The sequence below is a fragment of the Antechinus flavipes genome, chromosome 1, assembly GCF_016432865.1.
Source record: "Antechinus flavipes isolate AdamAnt ecotype Samford, QLD, Australia chromosome 1, AdamAnt_v2, whole genome shotgun sequence".
NCBI classification, from domain to species: Eukaryota; Metazoa; Chordata; class Mammalia; order Dasyuromorphia; family Dasyuridae; genus Antechinus; species Antechinus flavipes.
This window is the reverse complement of record NC_067398.1, coordinates 249,189,849-249,205,662: the sequence shown is the minus strand read 5'-3', so window position 1 is coordinate 249,205,662 and position 15,814 is coordinate 249,189,849. Positions and strand designations below refer to the sequence as shown.

At 34.2% G+C, this 15,814-nt stretch overlaps 1 protein-coding gene across 1 annotated transcript in view; it reads left to right on the top strand.

Moving 5' to 3' along the window:
* LOC127563631 (cytochrome P450 3A24-like) overlaps positions 1–13,496 on the top strand; it is a 50,643-nt gene extending 37,147 nt beyond the window's left edge. Inside the window, exons 9-13 of the mRNA XM_052000078.1 lie at positions 1,271–1,355; positions 1,952–2,112; positions 4,307–4,533; positions 9,904–10,066; positions 12,706–13,496. Of these exons, the coding sequence (XP_051856038.1) occupies positions 1,271–1,355; positions 1,952–2,112; positions 4,307–4,533; positions 9,904–10,066; positions 12,706–12,801 (732 nt within the window). The 3' untranslated portion in view covers positions 12,802–13,496. The remainder of the gene's footprint in view (positions 1–1,270; positions 1,356–1,951; positions 2,113–4,306; positions 4,534–9,903; positions 10,067–12,705) is intronic.
* The last annotated feature ends 2,318 nt before the right edge of the window (positions 13,497–15,814 follow it).

The window sequence follows — 15,814 nt, the reverse complement described above, 5'->3', positions numbered from 1 at the left end:
GAGACAGAGACAGACAGAAACAGAGACAGAGAGATAGAGAAGAAAGAGAATCTTCATTGGACTCTGCTATCACTCAAACCTAATGCTCTCATACTTTACTAGTGAGTAGCATGAAGTAAGGGTCGGAGGTGAGGCTGACGTTGTTTAAACTACTAGTCCTGAAAGTTTTTAATTTTTGTAGTGTTTGGTATTACAATAAAAGTATGTATAGATAGTAGAAATTCTTCTGGTTTTCCAAAAGTATTAATTCACATGATCAATCCACAACCCTTCAAAGATCCAGAACAAAATATTTGATAAGCACTGATTTTTTAACATGTTTAACACATATTGGATTACTTGCCATCTAGGGGAGGGGGTGAGGGAAAGGTGGGGAAAATTTGGAACACAAGGTTTTGCAAGGGTTAATGTTGAAAAAATATCTATGTATATATTTTACAAATAAAAGGCTTTAATAAAAAGAGAAATATTTGTTAAGATAATATTTATAAAGTTCTTAGTATAGTGTCTTGGTACATAGTAGGCATTTAATAAATCCTGTTTCTCTTACCCTTTCTTCTTTCTATTCTGACTGTGAGCATGGGAGCTCTCCAAGATTCTGCCTGTTGGTTGCATTTCTCTTACATTTATACTTGATTTTCTCCTGACAATCATGGTTGACGTAGAGATTTCTAATCAGATTATTACTTTTCATTTTGCTGGCTACAAAATTACAAGCATGATTCTAATTTTTATCCCTAGTAACTTGCCCACCATTTCTTGGAGGAATGATCAGTTGTTAACACTTCAATATGCATTAGTTCATTTGATCTTTTCCAGTATTAAAGTAAGCTAAGAGTATATTTTTGATAAAGATATATGGAAGAGAGCATAAGGGCATTAGGTAGGCTTAGAGAGGAGCTAGAGGGATGGAAGCTGAAAAACAAACCTTGCATGCCCATGTTTTTGCATAGAGCCAGACCTATGTGGGTAAGTGGTATTATGGTATTATGGTTTGGATGAAGAGAGGACTGTACCATTCAAAATCTAAATGTAAAATGGGGGACAGGGATCAAAGAGAGCTCCTTCTTGTTAAGATTTAGTGAATTCTCAGACCTATTTCATAATGGAAATGTCTAAGAAACATAGGCATTTTCTTCTACCAGTCTTTTCAATTTATGATTGTGCCACAGAAAAAGATGGAGTTCATAGAAAGAATGTTATAGCTTATATGATGACTTTAGTCATTTCAAGTTGATTTTCACTTTTCTGAACCTGTCTCTATCCCCAGGATCGGATGGATTTGCTGCAATTAATGATTGATTCCCAGGCCACAAATGACCCTGAATCTAAAGAGAAGAATAACTCTCCAAAAGGTAATGTCATGATGAGAACTGTTGAATGTGAACAGAAATATATACTCAATAATTCTAATAATAGTTCATCATAATCAACAATTTCAAAGGAATTATCATGCAAAATCAAAAATGAAAGAATTTTTTTCCCCCAAAAAATGGACTTTAGAGTTTGGAATACCTGGATCCTAGTCCTGAATTTATTAGTAGCTGTGGCTTTGGACAACCTCAGTTTAACTATTTTGACCCTCAATCTCTTGTCTTCCTCTGGGTCCCATTCAGCTTGAGAATTCTGATTTTGTTAATTACTCTGCTCCCATTGCAAAACTATTCACCAGGTCATTTTTGTACTGTTGTACTCAACTGAATGACTTCATAAAACTTCCACAAGCAACCAAAAAGATTCAGTTTCCAATTCATTTTCTCTGTCAAATGGACATTTCACAAGGACCAGGGAGAAACCATACATTTAACATGAAATTTTCCTTTGATTAGTCAGTGACCAAAGTTGATTCCATCCAAGATCCAGAGTGAAATATTTCTTTTCAGTTATGAATTCAGGTATTATTCAGGATTTTGACATTGCCTGCTTTTCTCTCTTGGCTCTCCCTTTAAAGCTCTGACTGAAATGGAGATTGCTGCTCAGGCGGTTACCTTTCTTTTTGCTGGCTATGAAACTACAAGCACAACCCTTTCCTTCATTGCTTATAATTTGGCTACTCACCCTGAAATCCAGAAGAAACTCCATGAGGAGATAGACAGTACTCTACCCAATAAGGTAAAAAAAAAAAAAAAAAGGGAACAAATAATGCATTTGCATTTAGTATAAATAATTTAGTATATGATAACTGTTTATTATTTATTTATCCAAAATGGAAAAGAGAAAAACTGTCTGTCTCTCTGTCTCTCTCTTTTTGTCTCTCTGTCTCTGTTTCTGTCTCTGTCTCTCTATCTCTGTCTCTCTCTTTCTCTGTCTCTCTGTCTCTGTGTGTGTTCTGAAAAATAATGTACAAAAAGGTCAATAGCACAGGAATGGAAAGATACCTTTTCTCTCTCATCTCTTTACCTTCAAAGTGAATAATACTGACAGATTCTTTCAATGTTAATAATTCTTATTTAATCTTAAATTGAGCTCAGTCCAAGCAGAGTAAAGATAAGGTCTGAACCTGTCCTTTGTGAATAGAACTCCTAAGGAAGAATTTCTTCTGCTCATATAAGTCAGTAATTTTACTACAAATCAGTCACAGAGAGCTGTCTAAAACACTAAGAGGTTAAATAAATTGCCCAAGATCACAGTCAGTATGTGTCAGGGTGGAGACTTGAACTCAAGTTTTTGCAGTTTCAAAATCTATTCTACAGCCAGTTTGTCATGATTATTCTCAAGCTTAAATATACATATAACATAAACTTTCCCAAGGCTATATTTATATTATCAGCAGACAAAAGGAATCAATTAACTTCATCCAATAAATATTTAGTAACCAAGGAGCATTCATTGAAGTCCACTATGTATGAGGCACATGATACAAAACTATTGCTAGCAAAGGAGTAAATGACATGATACAGAATATAGGAGATATGAACCCATAGAAAATGGAGAATTATCTAGCATGTGCTAAAAACAAAACAGACTCATTTCTGATAAATAACAGTTCCTAGAAATTGATGCTAGAGAAATAGCAAAATCAGCCAAAAGTTCTTATACTCCAAATGAGAACCAGCTAATGTAACACTATCTGCCATTGAAAGTGTATAATACCAATGTTGTCTATTTAACCCAAAGCAGTCAAGCCTTACTGATTGAGACCAAGGTGTGCAAAATCAATCTGAAAGCCTATTTTCTAGGAAGTATTAGTTTTCTTTCTTTGCAATGTATGTAGTAACTGCTAATAAGCTAGCAGTGTTGTCCAGTGAAGATGCTAGGAAGGAATGTTTAATGACCAGATTATGGTTCATAATTAGTATAACAATTGTAGTAAATGAGTGCTTCTAAATTACTTGGAGACTGTTTATTCTCTCCAGTAATTCTAAACATTTTATTTATAAATTCTTTACACCATTCATTTTTTTTAGCAACTTAATTCTTTATATACAGTTCAAAGATAAGCTGTGTATCTATTCTTTATCTAAAGAATAACAAATCTATAAATTAGTTACATCTGAACTGATGACATTTTAAAATACAGTTGCTCAAAGCTAGGAACGTAGCAAAAAACATTACCTAATTTCTAATAGAAAGGATAATTTCAGAATTTCATTATCTCTCCAGTCACAAAAACACTCAATCTTTATCTTTTGACTGAAGGAAAGGACAATGAATAGATGATCAATGACTCAATAAGAGAATTTCAAATGAATGAATGAAATTCCTGTTGGAACCAACTCCCATATTCATGATGTGCTATTATAACTGCAATGAAGTTGGAAGCAAATATTTAAATATTTATTCTAGCAATGACCAGATAGATTTAGCATTAATTCTACTAATTTAGGAATGATCATAGACTAGTAATATTCTTATGGGCTTGAATTATATTTTCAAATACTTAGTATCTCCCAAAACATGATGCTCAGACCTGAACCCATGTTCAACTATTGCTTTCTACATAACTAATTACCATTTATATAGCACTTAACAGTTTGCAAAATGTCTTGCAAGTAGTATAGTTTTATCCTAATGAAAATATGGGAGATTGATATTATTTTTATCTTCATTTTTTCAAACAAGGAAACTGAGGCATATAGAAGTTAAGTGATTTGTTAATAGATACCCTGTATTTCAACTTAGATCTTCTTTACTCCAGGTCTAGGACTCTTGATTTTACCATCTTGTTGACAAATAAGTCAGTTTTTATTAAAATAATTAGATTGGATTATTTCTTTGCTTGCCCATCATTGCTCCTAGGGCACTGCTAGTAGTAAACATTGAGTAAGTATTTGCCAATAAAATTAATTTTGACTTTTCTCCTTAGGCAGCTCTTACCTATGATATCATCTTCCAAATGGAGTATCTAGATATGGTAGTGAATGAGACACTCAGACTCTTCCCCCTGGGAGGACGCATAGAGAGAATCTGTGGGAAAACTGCTGAGATAAATGGAATAACCATTCCTAAGGGGACAGTTGTGATGGTCCCTGTCTATATTCTACATCATGACCCAGAGTACTGGCCAGAACCTGAAGAGTTTCGTCCTGAAAGGTACCTGAAGAGAAAGTAATAAACTGATTAACATTAAAGGGTACTTGTTGAGACTATGAGGCAAAGGTAAGCAGGGTGTTTCAATGGGACATGGATCACAGTGAATAGCCCCAGCATCTCAAGCCAGGATGTGGGGCCATATGCTGTGCATGGAATTTAATTGAAAATAATAGCTTTGAGCAGCTGTAACAGAGAGGGATTAGCCAGATATTAAAAACAGAGTGGTATTTTGTGTAACTTCAGTCACAAACATACCTTCAAGGTTGGGCAAAGGTCAATGTCTTCTTTGTACAAATCCACCTTACCCATAATGATGATGATGAGGATAGTAAGTATGGGGACTGGACCCAAAATTTTAATGGCATAAAAACTACTACTATAAGTAGGTATTTTCTCTGAAATTTAATTCCTAGAGTGCTTAAAGCTCTAAGATGTTAAAAGACTAACCCAGAGTTATCCAGGCAGTGTGTGAGAGAAGCTACTTACTTTGGATCTTCCTGGTTCTGAGACCAGCTTTCTCTATTTACTATATCATACTGATAATAATAAGTGAAAAAGAACTGGAATTTTACCTAGGAAGACTGATTACAAATCCCAGACTATTTTTAAACTTGCTTTGGTGGGGATTAAAATTATCCCACCTACAATAAAAGAGATTGAGGCAGAACTCTGAACCAATGATACTTTGTTAAAGGGTCCATGATCCCCTCTAATGAAGTAGACCTCGGATCTGAGATGCCTCCCTTCCAGGGCACTATTTTTATGGGGCTAGATGTCCAGACATTCAAGAAAAATTATACCAAATAAAGAATAATTCCACTGATTGACATAATATGCATAAGCTAAAATAAGCAAAATAATATGAAATAAGCAAAATAATATATCAGCAGGGTCGCAAGTTGGTTGAAGCAAGTACTATATCTACACAAAATGGATAGGCTTTTGGGGGGGGAGGGGTTGGCAGGAGAAAATGGTAAAATCTAAGACAGTCAATGACCTAAGTAATCATAAGATGGTCACCTCTCCTGTTGGACAAAGGACTGGTCAGAAGGTACAAAAACATATTGGAAGACTTTCCATGTAGTTAAGTCACCTCCACCACACTGGGCTTGGTCCCCATGACAAGGAAAAACAAGGGTGGAGGGCCTTTAGTTAACTTCCTATAATTAAGTAGGTAAACTTTAAAATCTGCAGCTCCCAGCTCTGGGGTCTTTTACAGAACTTTGAGATGATCCTATCAAATTGATTAATAGAGTAGGGGTCCAAATGAATTATTTCTCACACTTTACAAATCTGCCTGCGTTTCCCCCAAACAGATTTTCACCCAATATATTCATAGGAGATAAGTAAACAGCAGAGCCTGTGTGAACAGCCAATTTAAGGGAATTCTGGCATCTCCTGGGACAGCTGAATCATGACCCAGCTGCCTCTGCTTAACAGCTAAGATTTACCTATTTCTAACCCCACTGGCATTATGATTGGTGGCAGTGGAATTAAGAGCATTCCCTGGGGGTATGTAACTAGGAGAATTGTCCTGAGCTTTACTCTGCTGAAAAGGGAGAGCAGGCAATCAGAATTATAGGAAGAAGACCTTAGGTATACACACACACACACACACACACACACACACACACACACACACACACACACACACACACATTCCTATTTTTAAGAGCATGAACAAGAGTCAATTTCCAAGTTGCCTGGCAACAATGTCTCTATCTCATTTATACACATTGTATCCCTTCCTCTTTCCCTCAAGCTACATGTAGTACCAATGCCTTTTCTCCTTCAAGATTGCTTTGATGTTCATTTTACCCAATTTTCACCTGTTTAAGAAAAAGTTACAGAGGATTCTGAGAAGATGGATCAGAAAATTCCAAGCGCTCCAGATTCCCTAACCAAGTAAGAATAATGTGCTTCAGAGTGAACGTAAAGTGTTGAAAAACAATAGGATTTAGGGCAGAAAATGGTCCTCCTGGGACAATTGGAAAAGATTTGAAGAAAAATACAGAGATGGAGGTTTGGACCCTCTGAAGTGTAAGCACCTCCAAGCTAGTTCTGCTGAAACAAACTGTTGAGTACTGGGATTAGTTGAGTTGAGAGATACCTTTAGCTCCAATCACAGGAACTTTCATTTTCCAAATAGTGTGAGAAGTCTGGTGTTTGAATAGGGGAAGATTGAAGGAAACTGCTGATAAGGGACACCAGACTTACCTGTGCTGCCTGAGAAATGGTCCTGATTGAGAAGGAACCAGCACACATTGCGTGAGGGCAGAAACAGTGGAGCAAGAGCACTTCCAGCTGCAATACTAACATTTGGGTGGAATTCTTGGCTTTGGGGCCAGAAGGGAGAACTAAAGGGGCACCTTAGTTCTGAGGTATAATCCCTACCACCAGAAACATAAAGCTCAGGACAATTCCCATAGTTATATACCCCTAGGGAATGTTCTTAATGGCATTACTACCAGTCATAAAATCAATGGGGTTGGAAATAGGTAAAAACTTGACTGTTAAAGCAGAGATAGCTGGAACCCACCCATAGAAAGTTACTATGGAAATAGGGAAGAATAGGGTTCATCTTCAGAGAAGGATACTGAATTTAAAGAAGACTCTGTTACCTCAAAGAGGAATGTTAAATGGTTACCTGACCAAAAATAATTTATAGAGAAACTAAAAAAAAGGCTTTAAAAATCAAATGAGAGAGAGGAAAAAATTTTTTTAAAAAAGAATGAAAAGAAAAGAACAATACAAGAAAAACTAGATTTTGGAAACAAAGTCAACCAACCAGAAGATAAGATCCAGAGTCTCAAGGAAGAAAATGATTCTTTGAAAATTAGAATTAAGTAAGGAAATGTCAATGAAGCAATAAGAGACCAAGAGATAATAAAACAGAATGTAAGAATGAAGTGGAGGAGAATGTGAAATATCTCATAAGAGAAACAATTGATCTGCAGAACAGATCAAGAAGAGAAAATATAAGAATAATTGGACTACTTGAAAGCTATGAGAAAAAAAAAGAATCTTGATACAATAATATAAGAAATATATTGTTTAAAAAAATGTCCTGAAGTGTTAGAACAAGAGGAGAAAAGAGAAAGAAAAAAATCCACTCATCACCAGCTGAAAGAGATCCTACAAGGAAAACTACAGGAAAATCATTGCTAAATTTTGAAACCCCCAGATTAAAGAGAAAATTTTATAAACAGCATCAGTAATAACAAAAACAATTCAAATATGCTGGAACCATAATTAGAATTACACAAGATCTATCAGCAGTTATAATAAAAGATTGCAGGTCTTGGAATGCTATATATTGCAAATCAAAAAAGAACTGGGGTTGTGGCCAAAAATATTATATCCAACAAGATTAAGCATTATCCTGAACCAAAAAGAAATGAATATTCAGTAAATTGCCAGACTTTCAGCATTTTCTTGCAAAAAAGCCCTGAACTTAAAGAAAGTTTGACATATAAGAACCAAGAAAAGTATGAGATAAACATCAAATACAAAGGGACTCAAGAACAAACTATGTTTTATATATGAAAATGTAATCTATATTTTAAAATTATCATTAGTATTTGGGTAGTTCAAAAGAAAGATTGCAATAGAAATGAGTATGATATGATTTTAAAAAGCAAAACTGTGTAGGAAAAGATAACAGTAATCATGTTAATTGAATGGGGTACAAGAGCAAGTACTGATTCAAAGGAATTAGATGGAGGGAGAGGGCTGGTAGTTTTGAAATTCTACTCACATGAAGAATGGGTTAAAGAGGGAACAATACACAAAAATCAGTAAGGATATAAGACCCTCCAAAATATATAAAGAAATAAGGAGAGGGAATAGGATAAAATGGGAAATAGAATGATATGTAGATTAATAGGAATGAGATAAAGCATGTAGATTAATGGAATGGGATAAAGAGGGAGGGAAAGGGTAAAGGGAGAGAATAAGGAAGGCATCCTGAGGGCAGGCAGGAGTAGGAGTGAGGAAGAAGGTTAATATCAAGGCAAGTGACCTAAGGATGATATTATCTATCTTCAGAGAAACAGAGGACAAGTAGGTACCACTTTACATAGATGTATATGAATGTATATATGTGTATAATTATAGGTATCTCTGCATATGTATATGCATGGGAATATATGTGTGGATACACACACATATATATTATGTATGTGTATATATGTATGAATTCAGGTATGTATAAATGAATCCATGCTTAATTATAAAAAAAGGAAAAAAGAAAAAAGTGCACAGCAGAGAACAAAAGACACAAGAAAGTAAAGATGGATAGTTCTAAATATGAGAAAGGATCCTGTTATTATATCTTTGTTCTTGAAAAGGAATTCATTTTAGCACATTTTGAATCTTTTCCTATGTTCTACTGTGCACATGACTATCTTTTTTTTCCTGTTTTTTTTCTTCTCTATTTTTTCTATTTTGTATTTTAGTTTTAAATAAATAAATATATATTTAAAAACAGTTATATATATATATATATATATATATATATATATACACACACACACATATACAGATCTTCCTGTCTGCAATCACAGAGACTCCCATCCTGGAGAGAGAGCTGAGGGTTTCTGGCTCTCCTTACCAATAACAATCCAGGAAACTTCCTGTTTATGCGACCCCAAGAACCTCTACTGAATACAATCCATTAAAAAAAAAAAAAAAAGGAAAGAATGCTAGGATTGGAGATGGAAGATCTAGATTTAAATTCAGGATCTGTCACTTACTAAGTGTATGATTTTGTATAAATCATATCAATTTGGAGGAACTCAGTTTCTTCTTCTATAAAATAAGGTGTTTGAACTAGATGACTTATAAGGTCCCTTTCAGCTCTGACCTCCTTTCATTTATGTATCTATGACTATGAAATATGTGGTACACTGAGTAAAAGGACAGGGAATTAAAATGTGGCATATGTAGATTGAACTCCAATAGCTTTTTCTTCTTTTATTTAATTTGCTAGGAATTAGAATACTGAAAGCTTATCCACCATAAATTGTATTTATTATACAAGCAGCCCCATCTGAACTTTTTCACTCCATACTTAGACTTTGAAACCTTTCAAGCTCAGTCTAATCTTACTATAAATGAATCACCCCACTAGCCAGTCTTACACATGCTGGCCTGGGTGAGCATCATTTCAATAATACTGAGTTCTAAGTAAAGTTCCATCTCCCAAAACATGAGTCTAGATGTGATTGATAAATCCTCTAAATATGGAAGGGAATGGAAAAGAAAAAGAGGGAATAATAATAAAAGTCCATAAAGTTTGGATCCAGTTCAAAGACCAAATATGGTTTAAAAAAAAAACCTTCTCTTGGTTTTTCTCTTCTTTGGGACCAGGTTTGATCGAGAAGGAAGAAAATCCATCGATCCATATGTATTCCTTCCCTTTGGAGCTGGTCCTCGGAACTGCATTGGAATGAGGTTTGCTCTGCTGACCTTGAAGACTGCCTTGATCATGCTCTTACAGAATTTTACCTTGGAGCCCTGCAAAGAGACCCCGGTGAGAAAAATTATGGTATCTCTTTGCAAATGAAGCTTTAAGGGGTTATAACTCAGGCTGTCTGGATTTGATATTTAATAGGTTAAGCCAATATAGCAAGTGATGGATGCTCCTATAGTAGTATTTAGTTCCTCTATTTTATTTTAATTTGTATTAATTTCTCCCCATTTGTTTATTTATTTATTTTAATTATCACATTCATCCTCAAATATATTCCACCATCTAGTGAGCACTTCTTTGTTGTAAAGACTGAAGGTAGGGGAAAACAGTTTAGTAAAACCACTGACACATCTGACTATGTATGCAACGTTCCATACCTATAGCTCCCCATTTTTCCAGTGGAAGAAGGGAAGTGTTTTTCTCTTGGTCATTGTAATTACTCACCATTCAATTAATTGTTGTTTAGAAAGAACCACTATACCCTATCTCTCCTTATTTTATATTCTGAGTTGTAGAACTTATTAAGGCAAATGTTTAATGGTCCATAGCAAATCCCTTCCTTGATGGCTCCCCAGTACCTACTCAACTTGAGACTAAATTTTTCAGTCTGCTCTTTAAGGTCCCCATTCTAGGATAATTCTAATTTTCAGATTTTTCTCTCATTATTCCTCTAGGTTCTAATCAAGTATTATTAATCAAACTCCTGAACACATTCCTATGTTTTTTCCACTTCTGTGTCTTTGATTATGTTATCCTTTTTATCTGGGATTCCCTTCCCTTGTACCCTTGCTCCAGGCAGGGGCTCATTTGTTAAAAACTGGTACCTATAGTTCAAAGCTTCTCAACCAATTACCTTTTTTTATGAAGCCTCCCCTGATAACCACATCTTATCCCACTTATACATATATAATACACAAATATACACACTGATGATTTTGTTTGTATTGCTCTGTTGACACTTATCCCATTAAGTCTTGGAATAATTGTTTTTGTACTTGTCTCATTCTGTGTTCTAGATGATAAGTTCTTGGTGAAGAAAGAGCAGTCATCATCTTTGGGTTCCTCCTGTGCCATATGCATAGGAGACACTGAACTAAATGAATAAATATTTGTCAAATTAAATTGAGTAGAAATTCAGAATGAGAAAGACTTATAAAATCATAGCCATATATTATTCTTTAGAGCCCCAAAGCTGGGTTCTATTGACTGAGAAAACCGGTGTTCAAGTCATGAATGTATGAAGAACATAGGTGTAAACACAAGGTCCATGCAGCCCACAGTCCATACAATTCTAGATTAGAATTTACTGGGGAAATATTTAGCAAAATAAATAAAATATGTATAAACCCCACATTAAAATGCAATTAGGAAATATTTAGCACAATAAATTGTATCTGCATATATATACACATATATAAGTATATTTATATATATATACACATACATGGATGTGAATATGTATATGTATATATAAATTTATATTCCCATATATGTATTCTTATAAATATATATCTATATGTATATACTCTAGATTAAAATATACCTGTGAAAATTTAACTAAATAAATAAATAGGCATAAAATAGATCACATTATACTTTGAAACCAAGTCAACATATAGCTATCAGGTCCTTATGTGTGGTTTAGTAGCCCCCAGTTTCTATTTGAATTTGACTATACTTGTTCTGAGATAGAAAGAATTTTGAGATAGACTCAAATAGGAGGATGATTGTAAAGTATTCTGCAAACCTTAAAATGTTGTATAAATTCCAATTTTAATTATTTTTATTATATATGCAACATATATATATATATATATAAATATAAACATATGATCATCACCATCATAATCATCATCATTATTATAAGTCTATAGCCACCAGGTTTCCATTCTGATGATGACTTCATTCCCTGAGTCTTCTACTGCACACTATTAACTCAAACCAAGTTTATATAGCAATAAAAGAGAGTGCTGGGAAATGTTTAATAAATGGATGGGCATGGGGGAGGCAGAATGTATGCACATAAACTTTTATATTTAATCTTCATTATTAACACTTTCTGAAGCCTAGACCGTCACCAAAACAATAACTCAAGTCCTGATTAGTAGCAATTGCTGATTTCTAGGTATAAATTTTTAGACTGAAAGTTTCATAGTCACCAGAGTCAGTGAGAGCTGACTCCACATACCCTTGCCCAGGTCTATCACATGCATGCTATTTCTCATCCCAGGGAGACACAACCTCTTTGATTCTACCTCCTGAAATCCCTACATTCTTTCTAGGTTTATCTCAAATTCTGTTCCTACTTGAGGGAATTCCTAATCCCCCTCTTCAAATTATTTATGTCCTCACCATTAAAGTCACTCCATATTTTCTTTCTATGAATCCATAAACACATGTGTGTATGCATATACACATATACATAATACACTTATGCATGCATGTACACACAAACATGTATATATGTATGTACATATATATATATATTCATATACTTATTTCTGAACATGCCGCTTCTTCAATAGGAGGTAAAACTCTTTTAGGGCAGGGACTGTTAAGCTTTGGCCTTGCATTCCCTAGCTCCTAGCATATTCTAACATCCTTAGTATAAAAGTATAAAAACTTAATATAAACCTTTTAATTAATGTTTATTGAAAAATTCAAGTAATTCAGTGCATTCTATTTGTTTTTCTCTTCAGATTCCCTTGGAATTAGACACTAAGGGTTTTATGCAACCCAAGAAACCAATCATTCTGAAGCTTGTGCCTAGAACTAAACTTCATGCCGAAGAATAGAAAACAAGGACTTTACCACATAAAAAGAAGGCTCTTCAATTTCCCTAACCTTTTCATCACTTCCCCAACTACATTAAAAAAGAAAAAAAATAACAATTGGAAATTTTCTATGAAAATGCATAAGAAATATACTTAGAGGTCATGTGACATAGTATATAAAATGCTATGTTTAAATCCTGCCTCTCACACTTACTAGCTATGGGATCATGTGCAACTAACTCACAACTTTTCCAATTTTTCTTGGAGAAAGAAACTTCAGTTTCCCCACTGTAAATTGGAATGATATACCTATATTATGCCACTCACAAGACTTGTGAAGTTCAAATATGGCAATGTGTAGATGCTACGTCATTTTTTCACAATAGCATTAGAAATCTCATGATCACTATGGTAGACTTGAGTTTTCTCAACAATTCACTGATCCAAGGCAATTCCAACAAGCTTTGGATGGAAAGTGTCATTTGCATCCAGAGAAAGAACAGTAGAGACTGAATGCTCATTGAAGCATACTATTTTACCTTTTATTTTCTTGTTTTTTTCTTATGATTTTTCCCTTTTGTTCTGATTTTTTTCTCCCAACATGACATCTGGAAATATGTAAAAAATAAATGTACATGTATAACCTAAAAATTAAAAGAAATTTTTAAAAAGTAAAGTTTTAAAAAAAATTTAATTAAATTTTATGATGAAATCAAGGTGAAATCAGAGTCTATTCTCTTATCCCAAAAATCTATCAGGCTTTGGGCACATCCATCTTCCTTTTCCCTAAATCATATAAAGGCAAAAGCCAATCCAGAACTCTAGAATTTTAACTCTTCTCATTGATCAACTGTAGATTGTCTAGAATTTTCTAGATAAGCCTTCATATTATCTGCGCAATAGATGCATTTTGTCTCTTTGTCAATATTTATATGTTTAACTTAATTCTATTACTACTTTGATTAGCCTTTCCAGCATTAGTTAAAATAATAGTGGGGTAAATTCTAAACAACAGTCTCACCCCACCCATCCCAAAGATCAGTTTATAATATGCTAACTTCTAATATCTTTATGCTTTTCTGTCTAACCTTATCTTTCCTAACTTGTAAATTTCTTTGGTAGGCCAGCAGTCTTTTCTCATGCTTCTTCCACAGTTCTTATCTGTTACCGCCTGTGTGCTCAATAATATCAGGTAATGCTAATATTAATTGATGCTACCCTTTCTTAATTTGTGTTTTGATACCTGACCTGAAAGATAAAAATTACTTTTATGTCTATACATCAGATAGTAAGGCTGGAACAAACTCTATCCAGGATTTCAAAACGATTAAGAGAGAACAAAAATATCATGCAAAGGCAATCTATTTTTGGTCGTAGAGGAATTCAACACATGGGAATCATGTTTACTTGGAACTTTCTCTATTGTAGATCATAGAAACCATAGAAACTCCATAGTGATTTTACTCTCCAGCAAAAACAGTTTTGCTTTTTAGACTCAGCTCATACTCAGGTCTACCCAAATCTTTCTTTTGAGTTATTCAATTACTGGTGTCAAGCTTAAACATATGTAATACATTTCTGTGTTTTTTTTTTTAAACATAAACAATTTGTTCTCACTGAGATCTTTGAAATTAATCTTTGATGTTGGTTTGTATATATTAAATTTTTTATTAAGTTCAGGTTTGGTTGAGACAAAGTCCTGAAAATCTGCAAGTTCTTTGGATGTCCTTTATTTAGTTTTTCTGGATGATATTTTTGGGCACAGGACTAATTTTTTAAAATGTTGATATATATTATTTCAGGACCTGCAGTCTTTTATTATAGCTGCTGATAAATCTTGCACAATTCTAACTGTAGCCCCAGCATATTTGAATATTTTTATTTGTTGATTTCTTGTAGAATTTTCTCTTTGATCAGGGGAGTTTCAAAATTTGGAAATAATATTCCTATGTGTTTTCCATGTAGGATCCCTTTGAGGTGATGATGGCTATATATTTTTTTCCTATTTTTACTTCTCCTTTGTGCTCTATCACTTCAGAACAGTTTTCTTTAATTATTTCTTGAATTATTGTGTCAAAATTCTTTTGTAAGTAACAGCTTTCAGGTAGTTCAATTATTCTTATATTTTGTCTTTTTAATTTGTTCTCTAGCTCTTTTGTTTTTCTTAAAAGATGTTTCACATTCTGTCCTTTTTTATTCTTTACCTTTTGTTTGGTTATTTCTTGGTCTCTTTTAGCTTCACTGTCTTCATCTTGCCAAATTCTAATTTTCAAAGAATTATTTTCTTCTTTAAGACTTTGTATTTCTTTTTCTAAGTAGTTAATTCCCCCTCCCCATAATCTTATTGATTTTCTTGGATGGTTCAATTTTTTTTTTTTTTTTTTTTTTAGTTTTTCTTTAGTCCCTCTCATTTTATCTTTGAAGTCTTTTTTGAGTTCTATAAATTCTTTCTGGGCAGGTAGCAATTTAACATTACTGTTTGGGGTATGAGACTTTTTTTTAAATTTCAGTCTTTTCCTTTGAAGATGAACCCTGCTCTTCTCTATTCCCTTGGTAAGTTTCTATGACTAGGTTATTTTTTCTTTGCCTGCTCATTTTTTAAAAAATGAGAACTATTAATGTAAACATCTTTAATCCTGGTGTGGGTGGGATAATGCCTCTGGCTACACTTCAGCTCTTCCCTTCTGACCTGGAACCCTAAACCAAGAACTTCACCCTCCTGCAAAGTGACCACAGCTAGGTTTCTGCCCCATAGCTTCTGCACTCAGAGAGTGTGCTGCTTTTTTCTCCCACAGGGCCACATGTAAGGGCTGGGTAGCCAAATGGGCTTTAGCAGAGAAAGCCTGAATCATCGTAACACAGCATTGTAAACAGCAACTGCTGTTCCTTATCAGCAGAAGTTCCCTCAGCCTTCTGAGACTCAGACCCGTCATTCCCTAGGCTATTTTGGAGGGGAAAGTTCCTGTGTTTAAGGGTGAGGTTCCCTCCAAATGCAGTTAGCCCTAGGGCTCCACAATGCCTGTTTCTGAAGAGG